This window comes from Protomyctophum bolini (assembly GCF_963924005.1).
Source record: "Protomyctophum bolini genome assembly, chromosome: 6".
In the NCBI taxonomy this organism is placed as follows: domain Eukaryota; kingdom Metazoa; phylum Chordata; class Actinopteri; order Myctophiformes; family Myctophidae; genus Protomyctophum; species Protomyctophum bolini.
The window spans coordinates 8,937,976-8,963,430 of NC_137867.1; the positions used below are offsets into that span (position 1 = coordinate 8,937,976).

The 25,455-nt window shown below is 44.9% G+C and overlaps 1 protein-coding gene across 1 annotated transcript in view; it reads right to left on the reverse strand.

The window, feature by feature from the left end:
* Positions 1-490: 490 nt before the first annotated feature.
* The window catches only part of top3b (DNA topoisomerase III beta), a 30,584-nt gene continuing 5,619 nt past the window's right edge, over positions 491-25,455 (reverse strand). The window contains exons 2-19 of the mRNA XM_080764940.1: positions 24,077-24,208; positions 23,299-23,405; positions 21,839-21,913; positions 19,671-19,867; positions 16,407-16,563; positions 15,324-15,437; positions 14,330-14,420; positions 12,486-12,640; positions 11,029-11,134; positions 9,936-10,082; positions 8,268-8,441; positions 7,159-7,287; positions 6,220-6,369; positions 4,905-5,005; positions 3,152-3,353; positions 2,081-2,268; positions 812-1,757; positions 491-622 (exon numbers count right to left, since the gene is read on the reverse strand). Of these exons, the coding sequence (XP_080621066.1) occupies positions 1,464-1,757; positions 2,081-2,268; positions 3,152-3,353; positions 4,905-5,005; positions 6,220-6,369; positions 7,159-7,287; positions 8,268-8,441; positions 9,936-10,082; positions 11,029-11,134; positions 12,486-12,640; positions 14,330-14,420; positions 15,324-15,437; positions 16,407-16,563; positions 19,671-19,867; positions 21,839-21,913; positions 23,299-23,405; positions 24,077-24,208 (2,519 nt within the window). The 3' untranslated portion in view covers positions 491-622; positions 812-1,463. The remainder of the gene's footprint in view (positions 623-811; positions 1,758-2,080; positions 2,269-3,151; positions 3,354-4,904; positions 5,006-6,219; positions 6,370-7,158; positions 7,288-8,267; positions 8,442-9,935; positions 10,083-11,028; positions 11,135-12,485; positions 12,641-14,329; positions 14,421-15,323; positions 15,438-16,406; positions 16,564-19,670; positions 19,868-21,838; positions 21,914-23,298; positions 23,406-24,076; positions 24,209-25,455) is intronic.

Consider the following 25,455-nt stretch of genomic DNA (forward strand, 5'->3'; position numbering starts at 1 on the left):
AGTTTGAACACGGCATGAATTTTCATGACCAATAGACAAAAATTTGATTACAAAAAAAAACATTATAGCTACTTTAAAGTTAGGGGTAGTAGCCTACAACTAACCCAATTTGTTAAACACCATATAATACTAATTAATACTAATACTACAGACTGTGTTTCTCAAAGTATGGAAGTATGAGTGTCCATCTTGACACTCATGTACCTTAATCAATTTGACACACACAATAAGGGCCGATTCATACTCCTATTTTACCGCTGTTTCGGCGATGTAGTGCTGAAATGATTTCGGCTCGTCAGAAATTTTCAGTAGCACATAAGAGCCGACTTTAGGACAGTAGCCCCCCCCCCCCCACCCGAACCTCAAATGACGTCACATTGTAGGCTCTACAGCGCCGAACCGACTTTTATTCGGCTCTAAAGTAGGAGTATGAATCGGCCCTAACACCTGAATCAAACATACCCACTCATATAAACACTGTGAAAAAGGCCTACCAGCCATTCAGACTGGTAGTGGAATCAAATAAAATGCATCATTTGTGTTCCGTCGGACAGTCACCCAAGCTGAACATTTGTACCCCTTTCAACATGGCGTCTCTACACGTTTTGGTCTTTAACCCATTCTGACCTGAGATCAGATTTAAAAAAATGTCAGTCGTTCTTCGATTTTTCAAAAATAGCAGACCTACAAGCTCGTAGCGCGCCACTCGGTGGCGCGCTATGAGCTTGTAGATCTGCTATTTTTCAATAGCTAAAGCATAACATGATGCAAACACCAAAACGGGTTCCCGTTCAGAATGGGTTAAGTAGACCTTCCTCATGCAGGCATCGTTGAAACTCTGCTTCACATTAAACGTTTTTCTCGACCACGCAAGTGGCAGTGTGCAAATATATTTTATTGTTGATATTGTCTACTGGTTTTTAGCCTAACTTAATCTAGGTGTTGCCACACACAATTGCACTGTAGGTGAAAATATGCCTAAAGATTTTCAAAAATAGTGGGAAAATTGGGCCGTTTGTCCCACTGAAAAACAATGACAAATGTTACATGCAACAGAAGACACTTCACTTTTTCAGATTACTTTACTTTTGATATCAACGACCAAAATGAGTATTTTCCATAATTAACAAACATACAGACAGTAGAAGTACCCTTTATGCTAGTAAATACATTAATGTATAATGTATTAAATCCCAGTTAAAATTATTAGTCACACTTTTAGAGCATATCTGTGGTCCTAATGGGGACATCGGATAGATATCAAAAGTCCCTAAATATGACTCCTGTCAAACAAAAACGTGATGCATTACATCAGCAGGTACTAATTTCAAACAATAATATCATGTAGGCCTAGATAACAACCAATTAGGTTTAGCTCATTTAAAAAAAAACATCGGTACAGTACATTATGACTGGAAGACGCATGTTCAAGTTGAACAAAATAAAGCGAAGCAGAAAAGACGTCAGACAAAGTACGCTGCCAGGGCGGCCATCTTGTCCTTGGGCTTTTTGGGGTCTCCCCGGCGCCCTCGGCCCCTGCCGCCACGGCCCCCGCCCCCCCGCCTGGCCCCTCCTCCCCCGCGGTGCATGGGGTGCCTCATGGTGGCGTGCTTGAGCTCCACCAGGTCCTGGAAGACGGGGTCGCAGAACACGCAGCCCGTGTGCTGCGTCTCGCTGCCCGGCAGCGGGTTGCGGTTCTTGTTGAAGTCCACCGCCACCAGGGAGGCGTCGCAGGAGTCACAGCTCTCCTGTGCCACCTAGGGGCAGAAGGGAGGGAATTTCCAGCTCTTTATTAAACAGAAAATGTTCAGGTCAGTAAACTCAGTATACACATTTTATCCAATCAGGATAGAGAACTCAGTCATGTCACATTAAATAAGTGAAATTGGAAGTGATGAGCAGACAATATTGGAACTGAGACACTATACAAATTAAGCTGATAAATTGGTACTCTCTCCTGATTGGCTGAAATGTTGTTACCTTCCTGGAAACGTTTGGTTTTATCCAAAGAAAATGTCACAATTCTTTCAATATAACTGATTGAATTGATTAGTTTAATTAAAGACAGCCTGGTGCTCACCTGTACCCTGTGTGCGTGTTGAAAGAAGTGCACCACCACGTTGCATTTGTTACAGGCCATCTTCCACTTGGGACCCGAGGTTGTGTCCAGCACCAGGACGCCACCTTCACACTCCACACACTGACCAATCCCCAGAGAGCTGAGGGAGTGCTGGCAGGACGGGTGGGTGCACTCGTTGCATCCCATACCTGGGAGGGAACACAAAAGAAAAGGGAGTGAGAGGGAAATGCCTGATATATATAAAACACACACACACACACACACACACACACACACACACACACACACACACTTTGAAATACTAAAATAACAAAAACCACATTACCCACATAAAAACCCCAGGAAAGTGTTTCTTGGCTCCCATACATCATTAAAATAAGATCTGGTTGCAAATCAGGTGAAGTGGCCCTTTAAGACCGGGAACGCATCTGTGTCACCTTAGCTTTTGACCACTTTAACCATTACTTTAAACTTCAGCTAATAAAATAGCAGATATACAAGGTCCTAGCAGGGCACAGAGTGCTGCACTACGAGCTTGTAGATCTGCTATTTTTGATAAATCGTGAAAATGTGGCGCAACTCTTTGAATATATATTTATATTCTTTATTTCACACGAACATTCTCATATCTTTACTTCTAGGGGGGTCCATGGTGGAACAACATATTTTCGGCATATTGTCGGCTGAATATATGATAATGTTGGGGCTCCTTGACATGAAATAGTTTGAGCACCACTGGCATAGAAACAAGAGTTATCAAAAAAAACAGAAAACTGTCAGGATTTAGAAGATTTTAGAATCTGGTCTCAGGTCTCAATGGGTTAGGTAAAAAATCACACCTGTGTGAACCAAGTGGTGCAATTCCCCCCCCTCCCTCCCTCCCCCCCCCCCCCTCTCTCTCTCTCTCTCTCTCTCATTAGAGACACAGCACTACCCCTCTCTCTGTTTCTGGCGCCCCCTTCTGGTATAAATAAGTAACATACTCAGGCTCAAAGACACACACAGGTACACAGGTAGGTACATGGACAAAGCTGGATGTAGAAGTGGTTGCACCACTTAAAAAAAACCTACCTTTCTTCATGTCCTGGAAGGGTGTGTTGCTGAAGCAGTAAGGACAGAGGGGGTAGCTCTTTCCGCGGGCACCAGACGTCCACAGCACCAGCTCAAAGTCGTCCAGCGGACAGCGCAGCTCCTTGTACAGCTTGATGATGCCCATCTGCGGCAGGCTGTACGTGTCGTCGCAGTTGGAGCAGTGCAGCCGGCTGGGCTTGGCCTGCGAGGTATAGATCGTTGGCGGTTACAGTACGAAACACTTTTGATAGTGACCGTGTGGTTTGGGCACGGTTGCCATTTCCACCGGAGCTTTCCGATTGCATGTCCCCATTGTTAGCATTTTCAATGAGACCTGCGTTTTTTTTGCTATACGTGCAGAGAAGTCGAGGGGCAACAACGCAAGCGTATCCTTACGCGGGCGCGGCCCCGTGAAATTGTCGAGGGCGTGCACACGCCCCCCTGACTCACCAGACCTGGATTCTGTTTAGCTTTTTCATTACGCTTGCGTTGTCACTCGCGTCCCTCTTGAGCAGACCTGGAGCAGACCTGGAGCAGACCTGGAGCAGACCTGGAGCAGACCTGGACCAGACCTGGAGCAGACCTGGAGCAGACCTGGACCAGACCTGGAGCAGACCTGGACCAGACCTGGAGCAGACCTGGAGCAGACCTGGAGCAGACCTGGACCAGACCTGGAGCAGACCTGGAGCAGACCTGGAGCAGACCTGGAGCAGACCTGGAGCAGACCTGGAGCAGACCTGGAGCAGACCTGGAGCAGACCTGGAGCAGACCTGGAGCAGACCTGGACCAGACCTGGACCAGACACGTCGTTGATCCAGGCGACAACGACTGCGTTCATCCATGCTCGTTTGAAAGGACCTTTAACATTTAGTTTGACTCCGTTCCACAGATAAATATTGTGAACATGGCAGGTCTACTTCCTATGCTTTATTTATGGAATAAAATATGGTCTACTTGAACTGAAGAGAGCTGCCTTCTTCCAGATAAACCATTTGATTACCTTAATCTGATTTGTTATTATATATCCAAGAACGAGAGTAGTAGAGGTGGTAGAGCGCACCGCGGCTCCAAGCGCGCGGTGGAACTTGCGGTCGTTTGCCATTTTTACGGCAGCCCATTTGAGACAAAACACAGTGGAACGTATCTGGTCATTATGAAAGACAGATGTCTACAAAACAATACAAATTCAATCCAAAATGGGAGTACTTCCGCTGGAGTTATAATAAGTGGTTAAAACCCACGCTGAAGGCCACATGCATTAGATGAGCTGACTGGAGGAAGCTGCATTCACGGAGCCATGGCCATACAGATGATGTGCGTTGCGTCACTGTCTGGCTCGGTTCAAACCACTCTGTGTGCATCCGGGCTATTTTTAGGGCCAGGATAGAAATTCAAGGTTGGACATTTTAGTTCTAATGATGTGAAGTTCAGCATCAAATCGTTTGTACCAGCATCAACTAAGATGCTGAACGAGGCTCTGAAACGGCAGTAACGGTGTGAGGCTAGATTATCCACATCATGTGTGCAATTGTGTAATGTTGTAAATTAACAGTGAAAATAGCCAATCTACAAGCTCACAATGGGTGTGAGCTTGTAGACTGGCCATTTTCGCCAATTAAAAAAAAGAAAGAAAAAAACATTTTGAAAGTGAAAGTGGTTAAAAGTGTTCTAAATATTGAACCAATGAAAAGTAACAAGTTCTTGTGACTAAATATATTGGAGGGGTGTGTGTGTGTGTGTGTGTGACACTGACCTGGATGTACTTCATAAAACGATGGCACTTTCCACAGCGGGACAGGGGTTTACCGGAGTCAGCAATAGGGGAGAAGGACACCTCCATAAGCTCATCCATGCCTGCCGAAGACAAGAGAACCGCACACGAGGACCACATTGGAAACATTAGAAATAGAGTCCACATTGGAAACACTAGAAATAGAGTCCACATTGGAAACATTAGAAATAGAGTCCACATTGGAAACACTAGAAATAGAGTCCACATTGGAAACATTAGAAATAGAGTCCACATTGGAAACATTAGAAATAGAGTCCACATTGGAAACACTAGAAATAGAGTCCACATTGGAAACATTAGAAATAGAGTCCACATTGGAAACACTAGAAATAGAGTCCACATTGGAAACACTAGAAATAGAGTCCACATTGGAAACATTAGAAATAGAGTCCACATTGGAAACACTAGAAATAGAGTCCACATTGGAAACATTAGAAATAGAGTCCACATTGGAAACACTAGAAATAGAGTCCACATTGGAAACACTAGAAATAAGAGTCCACATTGGAAACATTAGAAATAGAGTCCACATTGGAAACATTAGAAATAGAGTCCACATTGGAAACACTAGAAATAGAGTCCACATTGGAAACATTAGAAATAGAGTCCACATTGGAAACATTAGAAATAGAGTCCACATTGGAAACACTAGAAATAGAGTCCACATTGGAAACATTAGAAATAGAGTCCACATTGGAAACATTAGAAATAGAGTCCACATTGGAAACACTAGAAATAGAGTCCACATTGGAAACACTAGAAATAGAGTCCACATTGGAAACATTAGAAATAGAGTCCACATTGGAAACATGGATTTAAAAAAAAATAGCAGACCTACAAGCTTGTAGCGTGCCACTCGGTGGTGCTTGTAGATCTGCTATTTTTCAATAGCTTAAGTAAAACACAATGGTTAGTTAAAACACCAAAATGGGTTCCCGTCCAGAATGGGTTAATAAAAGTATTCAATCAATCAAACAAAGATGCTTTGTTTAATCAAATGACACATAGCAGTACATGTATACCCTGCACTAAGTGCATTCATTCTGCACATACCGTACGTACATTGTGGCATTTCAGATGAAAGTAGTGCTAGCTTCATATTTACACGTCGATTTCAGCACTGACATTTAGGTGAATGATAAGACGTTTCAGGATTTACAACCTGCAACTAAGCCATTTTTGACCTAAACTATTTAGACGGTATTTTATTCAATCATAATCGACAGGATAATCGCTAAGACGGCTGCTGCGCTAGTCCCGTGGCCAGTGGACCCACTGCTGATGGAGTCGACGAAGTAGTGGAACTTCCTCTTGAAGATGTCCAGCGTGTGTTGGAGGACCTGCTGGAAGTTGGCCTTGCCCAGAGCGATGAGGGTCAGCTGCTTCTCCACCGCACTGCGGATGGTGGGCAGCACCAGCTCTGCATCTGGAATGTACATTCATTTGAAAGAATTTATTAAATGGGACGTTTTTTTTAACCCACAAATGACATTCTAAATCAGCATCTCAAACTTTGTTGTGCGAGGATCCCCAAATGGAAACAGTATTTGGCCCACGAATGAAAATGTTTTGTGTCGGGACCCCCCCAGAAGAGAAGATTTAAAACCGTCCATCTGTTCAATAGTTAAGTCAATTGAAAATTGAACGGTGCTCGGGTCAAAAGTGGAACGATACAGGAAGAGAGATATGATGAACCACAGGTTGGTGTCTAGTAATAGCCGTGCACCAGCACAATGCCCAGGTTGGTGGGTCATAATGTAATTAACGTAATTAGTACCCGTCTTGTAGTAGCCGTGCACCAGCGCAATGCCCAGGTTGGTGGGTCATAATGTAATTAATGTAATTAGTACCCGTCTTGTAGTAGCCGTGCACCAGCGCAATGCCCAGGTTGGTGGGTAATAATGTAATTAATGTAATTAGTACCCGTCTTGTAGTAGCCGTGCACCAGCACAATGCCCAGGTTGGTGGGTAATAATGTAATTAATGTAATTAGTACCCGTCTTGTAGTAGCCGTGCACCAGCACAATGCCCAGGTTGGTGGGTAATAATGTAATTAACGTAATTAGTACCCGTCTTGTAGTAGCCGTGCACCAGCACAATGCCCAGGTTGGTGGGTCATAATGTAATTAACGTAATTAGTACCCGTCTTGTAGTAGCCGTGCACCAGCGCAATGCCCAGGTTGGTGGGTAATAATGTAATTAACGTAATTAGTACCCGTCTTGTAGTAGCCGTGCACCAGCACAATGCCCAGGTTGGTGGGTTTCAGCTTGCGTCCACTCTCCACCGTCACGTAGTTCCTCTGACAGACGTTGTTGATGTGGACAGGGATGCTGGCGTCCGTACCTGAACAAAATATGAAATACAAATAATAAAATCGCTCAAGTGTACAAAGATAAATAAATAACAACAAAATCACCAGACATCAGAGGTCTTCTCGAAACTGAAAATACCCGACACAGTACCCGAGACCCAACCGTACAGGTCGGTGTCACACTACGCTCAACTGCGTTCGGGTCAGGTTGAGATTCTCTTACATCCTCTTACAACAGTCGGAGTTTAGACCCGTGAAGAACACTTACACTAGTAGACTATTTCTATGACACAATGCATCCCATCGCAGCGCTGTTGTGAGCTTGTATATCTGCTTTTCTTTTAACGATAGAGTGCCGTGTTTCCCCCCCCTTCCCCTAAAACATGATCATCAGGTATACTAGGAGGAAGATTTTAGTCATTTTAGTACAGAAAGTGTTAAAATTATGTTTTTATGTGGCCACACATAAAGTATACCTGGATTTCACCTTAGCACCACCCACCTGAACGGCAGGTTCGCTCACTCACACTCCACCATGGTGGTGTTACGGTGAGATTGGTGACCTGCTGAAATATGTGACAATCGTGTATGTAGACAAACGTGTGGAAAATCACATAATGTCAGCGTTCGAAAAAAAATCATTAGCAGAGTTCAACATTGCGGTATTCAGGCCACGTATTAAAAGACCTCCATGTAAGTTGTGTGAAGTCCACAAGAGGGTCACAAATTCCAGCAGGTCACCAATTTCACCATAACACCGCCATGCTGAAGTGAGCGAGTGTGAGTGAGCGAGTGGCTGAGATTTTGGGTATTGTAATTTGGCGTATAGGCTTTCAGGAAGAACCGAAAATACACAGGGAAGACATATTTGAATATTCTAACCACACCTGGGGGTCTATTAGAGTCTATTAGTCTATTAGAGTCTATTAACTCCATAGACAGTTAGACACGTACAAAAATCACGGTATCCCATCTTTAACCACCGCGTTGCCCGGCAGAGACACATGCGTACCGATGCCGTGCTTCTCCATCAGCGTGATAAGCTCCGCCTCCGTCAGGTAGTCGGGGGGGCTGGTCTGCTTCTCCACCAGCTTGATCTCGTCCACGGTGTAGATGTCGCCGCGCTCACACACCGGCAGCGCCTCCTCCAGGGGGATGCCCTGCCACGGCATCACCGCCGTGAACCCTGGGAAAGAGAGTTTTATTAGCCTCCTTCAGGGCCAGGACTGTCGAAAGAGGACGAGAAGCGAAAGACCGCACGGGCAACGCCATGTTGCTCCATGGAAGGAAAGAAACATGGGCTTTATGCAGCCAACACTTCCGCGTTCAGCTTCCTTGGTCTCAACTGCGCATGTTTCTTTCCTTCCATGGAGCAGGGTTGCCAAGTCTGCTTATTTCCCGCGACTCTTTTGGCTTCCTTTTTTCCAGAGATCCTTTTATTTTCTTTGTAGGCTAATTATTAGTATAATAAAACATTAATTATCATAGACATACATAGTATTTATAATGATAAATGCATAAAATCTTTTTTATTAGGATTATATGGTCATATTATTGGGTTTCTTTTGGCTTGTTTTTTGGAGGTGGGTTGGCTTATTTCTGTCACGAGTTGGCAACACTGCCATGGAGCAACATGGCGTCGCCCGTACGGTCTTCGCGTCTCGTCCTCTTTAGACAGTCCTTGCTTGAGACCAAGGAATCTCTGAGAAGGAAGTGAAGTGGTCACGTGACTGGGCTGCGCCATGACACTTTCATGGACACTTTCATGGGAGCCAAACTCACACCGGAAGTGCAATGAATACATGGCAGTGAATGGAGCCGGCTGGACCAGCAACAATTGAGACCTTTTGTAAAGTAATCACTTCTGGAAAATAACAGAAGACATATCACAGGTTGTTTTCTAATCACTTACTTTACGATGTGCACAGATTGCACAGTATATAATTTTATCTGAGGATCTAAACAGCAGCAGTTATTGTTTCTGGCTCCGAAGTATTGCGAGATTTGGCTGCCAGACAGGAAACGGTGGGAAGTCTCGCGATATTTGGTGCGTTCAGAAATGTACTTTGTGCTCTTTAGATATCATACCTCTATAAAAAATTACACAGTGTACACATCAAATAACACAGCAGACAATAATGTGTTACATGTCTTCTGTTATTTTCCAGAAGTGATTACTTTACAAAAGGTCTCAATTGTTCATAAATAATGTTTGTTCATGAGCTGGTCACTGAGCTCTCATTGACATTGCATTCTGCCAAACTTTGGGTAGTTGTTTGGCTCCCATGAAAGTGTCCATGAAAGTGTCATGGCGCAGCCCAGTCACGTGACCACTTCACTTCCTTCTCAGAGCTTCCTTGTTTGAGACCAGGAAGTTGTACAAGCCCAAATTTCTCTATCCTTTTAATACTCTATGGCCCTGCCACGGCATCACCACCGTGAACCCTGGGAAAGAGAGTTTCATTAAGGATCCCTCTTAGATGAGGTATAACATAACCTGGCTATTCTTCCTGAGGTCCACACATAACAGAACATTTGAAATTGCATCTCTGCAGACAATCTGTAGCATTTAACTTTGTTAAATTAAAGACCTACTTTGTTGTACAAGAGCGTCCACTCTTGGTCAACGGCGACATGGCTACATTGTTTAGCGTCGAGTTCAGTTGAGGCGACAGCTTACCTGGTGACAAGAGGGTTTTGCCGGTGCAAGAGAAGCCTTCAGTCCCGATACTGAAGTCGATGACCGTCTGCAGGAACTTGCAGTCCTGGCTGATGGTGGCGATGAAGTGACGCGTGATGTACTCGTACAGCTGCCAGCCGTCGCTTCCTGTGGGGTCGGGGAGACCACAGCGGGAAGTTAAGTTTCATGCATTTCATTGTATTCAATGAAATAAAATGTTTGTGTTCCGTCAATGACAAAAAAGCATGAACAAACATGACTATATAATATTTGTAGGTTACTGCATCGGTCGAAAGGATAAAACACAAAATAAGTTTGGAGTTTATTTCCATTTGAGTTTACATGTACGTAAAAGAACAACATGAATGGAACCCGTTACAACAACTCAACTAATGGCGGTTCTAACGATGGGGCGACTTGGGAAACGGAAGGTTCCCAGTGTTGATCCTCCAGAGTCGGTGTCAATATATTAGCAACATGGGGTTTTTTCAGAAAACAGGATTTAGAAGACACTTGCCGAATCGGCCCCCGGGTCTTCAAGTATTAGTTTACTTTTTTTTTTAATATATTTTTTATCCCACGATTTTGTAACCCATTTTTCACCCCTGTGTCAATCATCTAATGTGATCCTGGGCTCTACACACCCTCCACCAACCTGGGGAGAGCAACGGACTTAACTCATGCTTCCTTCATGCTTGAGTGTCCAAGTTGCTCCTTTACACCTGACAGGGGGGAGTTTCCCTGGTTGGACGTAGCGCGTGGAAGGAACACGTTATTCCAACCAGTTCCTTTCCCCTCCATCAGGCGCCCCGGCTGGCCAGGGGGAGGCAGTTTAGAGACCAGGATTACTGCATGTTTTTGTGAGGGTATCTACCCTAGGGGACACGGGGAGAACATGCAAACTCCACACAGAAAGGCCCTTTCGCCAACCCCACCTTCGGGTATGGGCACTGATGACGCGGAGGAGGAAACACGCCACCAGCACCCACAGCGCCCCGAGCGGGAATCGAACCCAGGACCTTCTAGCTGTGAGGCGACAGCACTACCAACTGTGCCACCGTGCCCCTCCAAGTATTAGTTTACTAAGTCTCACCCAGCTCTCCCTCTGAAGCGGCTCTCATGGGAGTGATGGGAGGGTGATCCCCAGCATCGGAACCCTTCCTGGGCCGGTTCAGTCCATCAGAGAGCAGAGCCTTCACCTGGTGGAAGCATCACAACACACCTGATTTAAAAGTTAGGCATTTAGTAGACGCTCTCGTGCAGAGAGCTCAGAATAAGCATGGTAAACATGAACTCTAGTCAACAAACAAGGTGAACTATGTAGTGCCTCAAGATACCAGGCAGGTAAGCAATCAATTTCGACTAATCAAGTCTAAACGTTATTTGAAATATATCTAAATAATAAGAAATTAGATACAGTAGTAACAGGTACGAAAAAAAATAACCTGTATCAAAATAACATTCTGTACATTTTAAACTACATTCTAAGATATCAGGTGAACAATATACATGGCATCTGTCAAAAACAACTTAATATCTAAATAACATTCTGTACATTTGTCTAGAAATAACTACTATAACAAAAAAAACATGAGAACAAGTGACCAAGATATATCTGCATACAAGAGAGTGAAGTGCTAAGGAGTCAGGTGCAGTCATCAGAGGTGAGTGCTAGGAGGACGAGGTGGAGTCTGAAGAGGGGAGTGCTAGGGGGGTGAGGTGGAGTCTGAAGAGGTGAGTGCTAGGGGGTGAGGTGGAGTCTGAAGAGGTGAGTGCTAGGGGGGGGGGGTGAGGTGGAGTCTAAAGAGGTGAGTGCTATGGGGGTGAGGTGGAGTCTGAAGAGGTGAGTGCTAGGGGGGTGAGGTGGAGTCTGAAGAGGCGAGTGCTAGGGAGTGAGGTGGAGTCTAAAGAGGTGAGTGCTAGGGGGGTGAGGTGGAGTCTAAAGAGGTGAGTGCTAGGGGGGTGAGGTGGAGTCTGAAGAGGTGAGTGCTAGGGGGGTGAGGTGGAGTCTAAAGAGGTGAGTGCTAGGGGGGTGAGGTGGAGTCTGAAGAGGTGAGCGCTAGGGGGGTGAGGTGGAGTCTGAAGAGGTGAGTGCTAGGAGGACGAGGTGGAGTCTGAAGAGGGGAGTGCTAGGGGGGTGAGGTGGAGTCTGAAGAGGTGAGTGCTAGGGGGGTGAGGTGGAGTCTGAAGAGGTGAGTGCTAGGGGGGTGAGGTGGAGTCTGAAGAGGTGAGTGCTACGGGGGTGAGGTGGAGTCTAAAGAGGTGAGTGCTAGGGGGTGAGGTGGAGTCTGAAGAGGTGAGTGCTAGGGGGGTGAGGTGGAGTCTAAAGAGGTGAGTGCTATGGGGGTGAGGTGGAGTCTGAAGAGGTGAGTGCTAGGGGGGTGAGGTGGAGTCTGAAGAGGTGAGTGCTAGGGAGTGAGGTGGAGTCTAAAGAGGTGAGCGCTAGGGGGGTGAGGTGGAGTCTGAAGAGGTGAGTGCTAGGGGGGTGAGGTGGAGTCTGAAGAGGTGAGTGCTAGGGGGTGAGGTGGAGACTACAGGCTCCGTCCGTACCTCCTCTCCCCACAGGTGGTTGTTGGCCTGCTGTCGGAGGGTTCCCTTCAGGTCAAAGTTTTCGTGGTAGTGGTTGGTCTCCGTGCGGGGGTAGCTGATGTAGCCCTGTGTGTACAGGCGCTCCGCTATCTGCATGGTGTGCTGCGGACCCATGCCTACCAGACACATCATGATGTTAAAACCTGAGAAAACATTCTACAAATGTCTTCTAAATCTTGACAGTTTTTTCTGAAAAACCCATGTTTCTACATGTCATTCGTTCTCAGACGTTTTCATGTCAAGGACCCCCAAAAATATATGTAATTGGCCACTGACCCCCGTCTGGAAATATGTTTTTTTTTCCAGGAACCCATCAGAACCAAAGATTTGAGTTAAAAACGTTCGCTCTGAAAGAATATATATTCAAGAGATTTGTGCCGCATTTTCACGATAAAAAAAGAAAATAGCAGACCTACAAGCTCGTAGCGAGGCACTCGGTGCCGCGCTATGAGCTTGTAGATCTGCCATTTTTCAACAGATAAAGCATAGCATAACGCTTAAAACACCAAAAGGGGTTCCCGCCCGAAAATGGGTTATACATCACCTATTTCAGTGGTTCACAAGCTCTGTATTTCTTTGACCGCCTTTCTTATAATTGACAAAAAGCAGAGACAACCAATCACGTGTGTGCACATTAACCAGTGTTGGGGGCAGAGTAGCGACACGCTTTGATCTCGCCGCAGAGTGGGTGGCCTAATGCCTGTGGGCGATAGTTCCACACATTGCTCCTATATATGGCTGGAACTATCCCATTGAGATAGAATGAGCACTTCCGCATTCCGTTGTTACAATGGGAGTCAACGCGAGCGTCGGCCACTCTCTTACTGTATTACTCTGTGTTGGGGAACGTTACTTTTAACAGTATTGCGTTACGTTACAGGATTACTTACCGCAATTACATTTCGTCACGTTACAAGATTACCTTCTGAGAAAAGTAACTCGGTGGATTATTTTCGCGTTACCGACAATTAAAACCCACCTGCGTCGTCGTGCGAGGAGGTTTGGTGTAAAACTAAAAAAAAAACTAAAAAAACATCAAGAGTGCTGTGGAGCTGTGTTGGGCTTGTTTCATCATGACTAATTTGCATTGATGTCGATTGATTCTCCACTCTAATTGCAAACTAATCCGTTAGGTTACTCCCAAAAAGTATTCCGTTACAGTAACGCCGTCACTTGTAACGCTGTTATTTTTAATTATCTATAAGCTCACAAAGAGCTTGTACATTCGCTCTGCAAGAAAATATATTCAAAGATTTGCTCCAGACTTTTCCAACAACTAAACTGAGGACGATTCTATGAATGTCATCTAAATCCTGGGCAGTTTTCTGAACAACACATGTTTCACATGTCCAGTGGCTCTCAAACATTTTCATGTCAAGGACCCCCACATATAATATAAAAATGATCACTCTGAAATAATATCTATTCAAAGATTTGCACCACATTTTCACGATTCTTTCGGTAGCTTGTAGATCTGCTAAAGCATAACATAATGCTTAACCCATTCTGACCGGGAACCCATTTTGGTGTCAGCATCATGTTATGCTTCAGCTATTGAAAAACAGCAGATCTACAAGCTCATAGCGCGCCACCGAGTGGCGCGCTACGAGCTTGTAGGTCTGCTATTTTTGAAAAATCGAAGAACGACTGACATTTTTTAGAATCTGATCTCAGGTCAGAATTGGTTGATCAGACCAGTGTGTGTCCAGTGGAAAACCTCGTATGAATCTGATCTCAGGTCAGAATGGGTTAAAACACCAAAAAAGGGGTTCCCGCCACAGGATGGTTAGTCGCCGCTGACCCACCGAGGGAGGAGCTGGCCACGCGCAGCATCTCCACCGTGTTCAAGGCCTGCGGTCGCTGCTTTGCCTTCTCCTTCTTGCTCACCGACTCCACCTACGGGGGGGGGGGGGGTAGAGAATGACACCAATCGCCAGGTATACCACTTGTGTTGTTCTTATAGTGCAACATCCTGGGAATGCCATGTATGCAATATTATGCTACAGAGGTTGTGTTATAACCCATTTTGGACTGAGGTTGATGAAGGAAAAAAAAAAGGGCTTTTAAAATCCTAAGAAAAATCTGAAAAACCCATGTTTCTATGTCAGCGGTGCTCGACCTTTTTCATGTCAAGGACCCCCAGAATTATCTCTATTGGGCCACGGACCCCCTTCTCAAAATATGTAGTTCCAGGGCCCCCCCCCCCCCCCCCCCCCCCCCCCCGACTTTAAAGCAGACCTACAGCTCATAGCGCGCCACCGAGTGGCGCCCTATGAGCTTGTAGATCTGCTATTTTTCAATAGCTAAATTATAACATAATAAACACCAAAAGTGGTTCCCGCCCCCAAAATGGGTTAACCATGTATTTGTACTGTACGAGCCGGGGAGACCCCTATTACTGAACAAACGCTCCAGCAATGAATGCTATCTGAATATAGAGCCGTTATTACCCGTTTCACCAAAAATGTTTTAGTTAATTTTTAACAAATATAAAAAAAAGGCACCTACAGCACCTTCAATTAACCCATTCTGACCTGAGATCAGATTCATACGAGGTTTCCACCGGGGGACACACTGGTCTGATTAACCCATTCTGACCTGAGATCAGATTAAAGAAATGTCAGTCGTTCTTTGATTTTTCAAAAATAGCAGACCTACAAGCTCGTAGCGCGCCACTCGGTGGCGCGCTACGAGCTTGTAGATCTGCTATTTTTCAATAGCTAAAGCATAACATGATGCTAACACCGAAATGGGTTCCCGGCCAGAATGGGTTAATGCTGAAGTAAGGAGGTCTCTTACCCGGGCCTCTCTGGAGGTCTTGGCCAGGTTGACGAACATCTGAGCCACGTCTCTGTCGAACACTCTCACCCTGTCCCAGTCCAGCGTAATGGGGCTGTCCTTCCCTCTGAACACCTGCCACAAAACACAGGCATATTGTCCATCAGCGCGCCCTGCTGGCCTAGTGGCGTTCAGCAGGCCAAGAACATTAACCCATTCTGACCTGGCACCCATTTTGGTGTTAGCATCATGTTATGCTTTAGCTATTGAAAAATAGCAGATCTACAAGCTCATATCGCGCCACCGAGTGGCGCGATACGAGCTTGTAGGTCTGCTATTTTTGAAAAATCGAAGAACGACTGACATTTTTAGAATCTGATCTCAGGTCAGAATGGGTTAATCAGACCAGTGTGTGTCCAGTGGAAACCTGGTATGAATCTGATCTCAGGTCAGAATGGGTTAACAGCCTCGATGGGCGACAGTGTGGAGTTCTGATGCAACAGGAAAGGCACACCGACGACGAAAGCAAATTCCAATACCTGAAATGTCCATCCTTGTGTCCTCCACTCGCGTCAGTCCCTTTGCGCCTTAACCCATTCTGACCTGAGATCAGATTCATACGAGGTTTCCACTGGACACACACTGGTTGATTAACCCATTCTGACCTGAGATCAGATTCTAAAAATGTCAGTTGTTCTTCGATTTTTCAAAATAGAAGACCTACAAGCTCGTATCGCGCCACTCGGTGGCGCGCTATGAGCTTGTAGATCTGCTATTTTTCAATAGGTAAAGCATAACATGATGCTAACACCAAAATGGGGTGCCCGGTCAGAATGGGTTAAAAGGAGAATTCCGGACTAACCATGTTCTTACCTTAATCAGAAGTTGTTATATCTATATATATATTAGAATGAGTGGTACTGTGGTACAGGTGGGAAATTACATAACACCACCCAGAGCGCAGCTCAGAGCATGCGCAGTGGGTCTTACGCTAGTTCGCCTTTTTTACGGCAGCCACGTTTGAGACAAAACACCTGAGGAGCGTATCTGGTCATTATGAAAGACAGATGTCTACAACAACAACAACAACAACAAAAAGATTACCTTTGCCTGCAGGATCCAGTAGGTCTCTGGCTTGAAGGACTGGATCTTGTCATGGCGCTCCACGCAGAAGCCCAGCGTCGGGGTCTGGCAGGGTCCAAATGAGATCAGCGTGGAGTCCAGGTTACCGTATTTACCCTGGAAATACTTGGTCTGGAACCTGAACCGGATACGAACAGCAAAACATGGACAGAGATCTCATTAAAGTCATTAGTTCCTCGGAGGGGGAGTGAAGCAGTCGAATTGGAATTCAGATTATTATGCATCGACATACTTCAAACAAACGTAATCATCAACAGACGAGCACACATCAGACTTAGCCATGCGTCACCACCAGGAGCGGTAAGCCTGGTTTTCATGCCCAACTGATTCGTCTGAGAACCACTGCCCTGGTGTAAATAAATAAATAGGCAGTCTACAAGCTCATGCTGAGCAATGAGCTACATGGCTCATTGTGAGCTTATAGATCAGCTATTAAAAAAACAATAATTCATGCATTATGAAAATATAGCAGATCTACAAGCTTGTTGTGAACTTGTAGATTGGCTCGTTTCACAATTGATGCGTCTTTCTTATATTATTTAACAATCTGGCCAATGTGTGACCAGTTGGTCTAGCATGGTTTGCAGATTGCTTTTGATGCAGTGATGGTCTTTTTCTTTTTGAGCCTTTGAGGTATGATGCAAGTCTTAAAGTCCTCAAACAGGTTGAGAACCACTGGTATATATAAATACTCAAATGTGCTACATGATGGGGGGGCATGAGAAAACGTAAAACCTTTATTAATGAGAACAGTGGAAACTGGAATGAGCTATCTGGGGACGGGGAGTGCATTCCACAGGGTTGGGTCAAGTGTGTTGGTGTGTCTTTGAACTCGTAGTTTATCGAAACTAGTCTCTCGAGACTAGACGAAATGAAAGCCTGGGTATCGAGGCTACTCGAGACAGACTGTTGAGTTGACGCCGTCAATAAAGGAAAAGAGGGAACTGTTTTTCCTTTACTTTTGACGATGGGTTCTCAAGTTGTCGAACGTCAGTCCCCAGTCCCTATACGCCGGCTATGGGCTATATAGCGCCACATAGCAGAGGGAGAGGTTCCATATGGGGCTAGTAGACCGCTAGAGATTAACGTTCACAAGTTCACCGGAGGCTTTGCTGTGCTGTAGTGATATGCAAACGCTAACGTGACCACGTCAGCTAACGCGAAGCTAATGTTGGTCATTTCCATATGGAACGGCTTTGGAACCCCCGTCGTCGTCGTTGTTTGCGCACAACCGTGCTTTTTTATCCACACTTCCATCCGTTCGCCTTTTAAATCTAAATCATCTCCCATCAGCGGGTCCAACCGACGCAATGTCATCTGGTTCTTCACGTTTGCGTGTGGGGATTTCTTGTTACTGCTGCCTGCCGCATCTCTCTCCCCCCCCTCCTGGTTGACAACTGTCGTAACAGAAATAAGCTAACCAACCGCCAAAAACCACCCATGCATCTGTGTGGGCCAAAACAAAGCACAGTCTGGCTGCAAATAAGTGGCCTGGCAACCGGTCGTGTGAGTTTCATAGTCAGGGCTGCACACAACTTTTTTTGGTCTAGTACTCAGAGGAGCACCTGGAGAAGTTACTTGGCTCTCCCAAAATGCGGCGACCCGTCTCGCCGGATGGATAAAAGAGGGATGCATGAATAACTTGTAGCAAAACGATATCTATTGGATAAGTGGGGACTAGTCAATGGAGAGTATTTCAACTCTTCATCCCATTATTAAAAATGAACTGAAATTGCAGCTATGTGTGGTCCAGCCCTATATGCATATTCTAATACAAACTTCTTAATACTTCCCAAGGATAATATGAGCATCAAAGCAATATTTAGATACTTTTATATTATTTATTTAAATAGCCGATCTACTAGCTCACGTGTGTTGCGGAAGAGACACGTTGTGAGCTTGCAGATCAGCTATTTGTTTAACATACGACACGTCGTGCGGCGAAGCAAACGTCAGGCTTCCCTTTTGTTTTTAGCCGAGGCGACGTACAGTCAACACAGAGTCAGACAGACTCCTCGGTGCAAAATAAACAGTGTACACTACACGACTTTACGATAATAAGGGGACAGTATGTCGGGACACGCTGTTGTCATGTTGATGAGCTTCATGTTGTGCAGCATGCAGTGCCAGTCCGCAATGCTTTGTACTCCGGCCCGGTGCCTATAGGCTGTGAGAGACGGCATCGCACAACGGAAAACAAACACAAGCACAGCGGCGAATGGGAAGAGTGCAAAGCATCCAAAGCATGCCCTTTTACAACTTTTACTTTTTAGTTTGCTCCACATCTGAAACGGAGAAGCCGAAACCATTCGTGTCAGGTTTCCTCAGTAGTATAAACTCCTATCCTGCTGTCAAGCGCCCTCCTCCCAGCAGCGAGCAGCATGGAATCCTCCCTCGTTTGAGTAAGGACGCGCTGTGATTGGCCACAATGGCAGGTGCACTTGTGCAAGACGTGCTGTGATTGGCCAGTAGCTACTTTGAGTGGCAGTCAGTGGGAAATGCTCTCGCCACAGAATGTACTAGTATTCTGGCCATAATAATCATTCTGGGCGGCCCCAGCTGTTGGTACGCAGAAGCGCTTCCTGGAGCTTGACTGACAATGCAGAATGAATTTTGACGACGCATGCGCACTGGCGTGCAGGTCTGTTCATAGTCATTCATAGACCAGCAGCTATTGCATAGCAGCTGATAAAAAAATCATAATAATAAAAAGGTTTCCCATATTTCTAAGAATTGATTCGGTACTTTATGAAAAAAATAATTGGGATCCGTACCCAAAAAAAAAAACGGTTACCAGGTAGCCTCGTCAGTGGAGGTTTTCTCTGTGGTTCCAGCTCAGTGTTCAACCTACCGAGTGAAGGCACAGCCGATTGGTTCACAGCTCAGTGTTCGACCTACCGAGTGAAGGCACGGCCGATGGTTCACAGCTCAGTGTTCGACCTACCGAGTGAAGGCACAGCCGATTGGTTCACAGCTCAGTGTTCAACCTACCGAGTGAAGGCACGGCCGATGGTTCACAGCTCAGTGTTCGACCTACCGAGTGAAGGCACAGCCGATTGGTTCACAGCTCAGTGTTCGACCTACCGAGTGAAGGCACGGCCGATTGGTTCACAGCTCAGTGTTCGACCTACCGAGTGAAGGCACAGCCGATTGGTTCACAGCTCAGTGTTCGACCTACCGAGTGAAGGCACGGCCGATTGGTTCACAGCTCAGTGTTCGACCTACCGAGTGAAGGCACAGCCGATGCGCAGGTCCAGCTCCTGGCGTGCGTCCACCGACAGCGCCTCGTTGTGGTTGGGCTCCCCCAGGTGGCTCATGGCGGCCCAGATGTCCGTGTCGGTGATGGAGCTGAACTTGGCGCGGTACACGGCTCTCTCGCCGCCGTGCGGCTTGTTCATAACCGGCTGGACGGCGTCCAAGACCTGGGAGACGGTGAAATGAGTAACTTAAGAGTAAGACCACAGTGGTTCTCAAAGTGGGGTCCCCCATGGGGTTCCAAGGGGGTCGGTCCGAGGCTAAATAATTTTCAGTTTAACCACTTTTAAAAAGGGAACCCCTTTTGGTGTTAGCATTATATTATGCTTTAGCTATTGAAAAATAGCTCGTGGCGCGCTACGAGCTTGTAGGTCTGCTATTTTTTGAAAAATCGACTGAACGACTGACATAGAAGCATAGCTTTTTCAGAAAACTGTCAGGATGTAGAAGACATTTTTAGAATCTGATCTCAGGTCAAAATGGGTTAATATACCTTAGAGTTGTGTGGAAATAATACGACAAAAAAAGTCCCCCCCCCCCCCCTTCTGTTGAGCCTATAGGGTCACATGTCATGTGATCAGTGACATGGGGAAGGTGTACTCTGCAGCCTAAAGAACACTGGTATATTAATTAAATAGTTCAATGTCGAAAATGAGTGGTAGTTCACTTTAACAATATATACATTGGCAATTCATTTATTTTTGTGTGAAATAGTTTTTTTATATATTTTTTTGAAATATTCTACTATCATCATCATCGTCATATCATCATACTATAATTCAGTCAATGTCTGAGTGTGTGTGTCTGTCTGTCACTGTGCCTGCCGTAGCTCCTCACTGCCTTCCCTCAATCACTCCCACTTTTCACACAGGCATTGACCATAATAATATGGAGGTCTTAACAAAGCCCTTTTTTTCGATTTGACACATTAATGATTAATAATGAATTTATTAGTGAATTAAAAAAGCGAAAATGCAGTACCCCCCGTGGCCACAAGGGGGGGGGGGGTTACTGCGCCCGTCTCACAACGGGTAAGGGCTAGTTCTACTAACACTAATCTTGTATGGGGGGGGGGGCCCTGTCACCAATAATTTCTGACGGGGTCTCACGGCCAGATACACGCCTACAGAATATCATTTGAGGGGTCCTTGACGGGGAAAGGTTCAGGAGCGACCGTGCGTGCGTGCGTGTGTGTACGCACTGTTCTTCTGGGCATGTGGAGGCACAGCGCAGACAACAGCACAAAATGAATCCGACCTCCGTTTATACATACAAGTTTATCGACATGAAGAAAGTTCCCACTCCCTCCCCACACAGTGACAGCAGTGACAACACTCCATGTTTACGCACAGACGGACTGAATATTCTGTACACTACAGTGTTTTTTTATGTGTTTCCTTAAGCAATTGATTAATGTACTTGTCCTCATATTTGAATGAGGGCTTCAGTCTCCTTATTTGCCCACATCTATCCACGGTTAAACGGGACATCTTTGCGCTGCGTAAAATGAATATCCCTTCTCCGTCTCCAACTGTGTTTAGCTTCATTTCCTTTATTTTCTGCGGATTGCATTCCCACCTGCACCGAACCGAAATCAAATGCGATTAGAAGCAAAGCCGAAACCCCCGTTTTCTGGCGGAGTAGAATGCGGTTCTTTGATGCACATTAGGATTCGAATGAGGCCTAGTCACACCTGCCAATCGAAGCACACTCTCCGAGTTCCGACAATGTGCAGCAGGATTCGTTTTAATTGCACTAAAGCTTTCTGGTGTGAAGGCGACCTATGAGTCTCCTATTGACCGATGACCCGGTCATCAAATTATTGGTGCAGGAAAAAACGGAAGAGTCACACAATCACAGCTGTTTTAAAGGTATATTCAGTGATTTCACTCAAAAAACCTTGGGTTTCGTTTTTGGCTGGGACCTAAGCCTTTCATCCAATCAGGATAGAGAGCCAAAAACGACCCCCAGGGGTTAACTGGGGACAGGGAGGAACTCCTTATATGGTCAGCACACTCTATAGTAGGGAGGATTATCACAACAAAACAAAAAAATAAGTGATATTTGAATTAAGTGAAATCACTGAATATACCTTTAACTTTTAAACCATAACATTCTTAAGACAACCAATGGCTCACCTCAAAACAGATGTTCTCTCCCTCTTTGTCACAGTCCAACCACAGGACCACATAGTCACATCCTTTAGCTTCAACCTGTAGAACACAACATCACACATGTAAAAAAAAAACACTACTCTCTAGGGTACCGTTCATCAAACTAAAAGATTTAATTGATAATATAAATGTTTCTTGTTTATTTTTGAAATAAATAAGAAATACAATTATTTCCCCTTTTTGTATGATAGAAATAAGAAGAATAGCCCATCTACAAGCTTGGTATTTGTGCAAGACGAAAGTTGTAAATCAACTATATTTTAGGGTCTTAAGTTGTTAGTCACTCTGGTCGATTGTAAAACACAATCTATTCAAATTGTTCCTCGTTGATTCATTGACATTTAGAAATTAAACAATAACCGTACTCCTAGAGCTGTACTGTCGAACACAATGAGTGCAAAGACAGAAATACATTTCTAGCGGACACAAACAATGGGTCGGGACCAGGGGGGGGGGGGGGGGGGGGCAGTCAGACAGATATTTTGTGAAGCCACTAAAGGAAATCCCGATTTCCTATAATGGCCTGTTGTGGCGCTGTCATTGGGCCCAAAAAAACCCATAGCCCCAAGTTGGGCCCAACTTCACCTAGACTGTATTACCTTAATAAACATGGTCATGAATACTTTCTGCTTCCAGTCACTAGTTTAAAGTCTCATTTCTAATGTCATAATATTATTTTTGGAAAATTATGGTCCCATTTATGAAAAAAATGACCATAAAGTCGCGTATGTTCTGAGGGGCGTGGCTACCGTTACAGTCTATGATCGGGATTCCCCAGAATCCCCACCCACTCGAGTCAAAATAAAAACCAACTAAGAAGAAGGGGGGGAAGTCCCGCCTCGTTGTCTGGGCCAGCCAATGGACAGCTGGACCAAAACGGATCTAGAAAGATGGCGATTTACAATTCAAGGACTGACAGGCTTCATTTTACGTTCATGTTAGACCCGGGGAACCCATGTTTGGGTCAAACAATACAAAATAAACAAAATAGCCTGTATAGCTTGTAGATCTGCTATTTTCACTAGTTTTGGTCCCAGGGAGACACACTTTTGGGTCTCGTGCAAAAGAAAGTTTGGGAACCACTGGTCTAGAAATAGTTAGACAATAGACATAATGAAAGAATTAATGTTATGTTAATGTTATGCATAATGAACAAACTTTTCATGACGAATTAAACACAATCTGGGAATGCAGCGAAAGAATGTAATAAAAAAATCACACCTGCTCATTAGCAGGCAACATTGCAGCACTGTCTCTCTCTCTCTCTCTCTCTCTGGCACAACAGCGCCCCCTACTGGTACTCATACTGGTGCTCATTAACGTCACATAGGTTAACCAACACATAGGCGAACACGGACATTGCTGTTCCTTGGAGTGGTTGCGCCACTCAAAAAAGGAAAAAACACAATGAATGAACGCCATACCTGGAGGAACCGAACCATGTTGAGTTTGGGATTGGCCTCCTTCTTCTCGGTGGGGGCTGTGCTGAACAGCTCAGCTGGGTCCACCTTGTCCCAGTTGTTGTACTTCCCTGGAGTGACACAATGACCACCGTATGAACACACAAGTTGCTGTCGGGAGGAAACCACCTAACTCCATTTTTTTTTTAGGTTTTAACCCATTCTGACCCGAGATCAGATAAAAAAAATGTCTTCTACATCCTGACAGTTTTGTGAAAAAACTATGTTTCTGTGATCTGTGTCAGTCGTTCTTCGATTTTTCAAAAAAAGCAGACCTACAGGCTCGTAGAGCTTGTAGATCTGCTATTTTTCAATAGCTAAAGCATAACATAATGCTAACACCAAAAGGGGTTCCCGTCTAAAATATAAATCAATGCTATCGAACACCCTTTACTTTTGTCTGTGTGTTGGTTAAAAAAAGATATTGAACAAATGAAGAGTATTAAAAAGCTCTTCGGGAAGACCTCCATTGGACCCTCAAGTTGCAGTCTTTCTCGCGTGCGCAGGATGTTGAAAGTACCAACGCTATGGACCAGAGCTAACAAACTACCAGACAACATCTAGTCTCATATCACGACATCAATATAACGTATATTATATTTACCAGCCCCTACTTTGACCCATTAGGAGTCCGATGCCTTCTAAATCAATAGTTCTCTCACTTTCGAGATTCTTCAAAGAACAGCAGATGGCACGAACAAGTAAACGAGGAGGCAAATAAGGAGGGATTTATAGTACCAACCAATAAAGTCCAGGCTCATGACGTGTCCACAGACGGACGTCATCTTGAAGCGCACGGTTTGGCCGTTGAAGGTGCCGGTGTAGTCGTGCACGGAGCACGCGCCGTTCAGCCCTTTGCGACTGGTACAGCTTCCTGTGGTGAGAGACGACAAGAGGACGGTCAACTTCTACAACATTGCTTTTAATTGAGTTTTAATTTGCACGTTCCCACCCTGCCCTGACTGATTTGCTGCATGTGGTGTTTTTATTATTATTTTATTTGTTTGTTTTTATTTATTTTTATTTATTTTATGTTCTTATATTCAATTTTGTTCTTTGCCATTGTTTTATCATTTTAACTACTTATGTTTTATTGTATTCTATTTTTGCCCTGTGAAGCACTTTGCGCTACATTTATGTATGAAAGGTGCTATACAAATAAAGTTTATTATTATTATTATTATTAATGGTGCTTGAAAGGGCAAGTCAGCTCAACCCATTAGGACTAAAAATCGATTTTCAAAAATAAAAAACAAATTATCTTTTTTTTTAAGGGGGGGCTAGTAGTGTGTGATAAGAATTATCAGCTGTAATCATATTCCATCATATTCACATGATTTTGGAGAGAAATGAGACAGTAGAGGCCTGGAGAGGGGAGCTGTATATGTGTCTCTGACTGTGCCCACTGCCCAGGTGATAGTCGTTATTGATAACCTGACGCTGCCAGATCCAAAAAGCTTGCTACACAAATTTGTTTCACAGCTTATTTGGATCTGGGATCGCGGAAGCAAATTCGATGACGGGGCTGTTCCTTTTTTTCAAGATACATGGTAGATGATTGGATGGGAGCGTCTGTCTATCACCGTGTGGGCGTGCAAACACAACCAATCATATCGACGTGTCTATATACCGTCACATCCGCATCCCGCCTTTAGCTCACGCTGATTGGTTCGGTGCGAAGCAGATCTGACTCAGGGCTCAACTCTGTCAGAGATCCCAGATGAGTGTTGTGTTGGGGAATATGTTTCCGCAATACCGCCCTCATCTGGCAGCGTCAGGTTACGTTATTGATGCTCATCAATACATCGAGGAAGGCAATTATCTTTGCAATGTAGTTAAATACAAATTGTGAAAAAAGCTTTGGGGGGGGGGGGGGGAGATAAATCATTAAAAAAAAATTGGTAATTTGTCAGGAAAATCATTGTGTTGAAAATATCGTGAAAAGTCGTATCGTGAACCTCATATCGTGATACGTATCGTATCGTGAGTTGAGTGTATCGTTACATGCCTAATAATAAATGAAAAATAAAACGCACATTGCTATAGCAGTGGTTCTCAATGTCAAGAAGCCCCCACGATATTTTATTTGATATTCAGTCAACATATTGATTTGATGCCGAT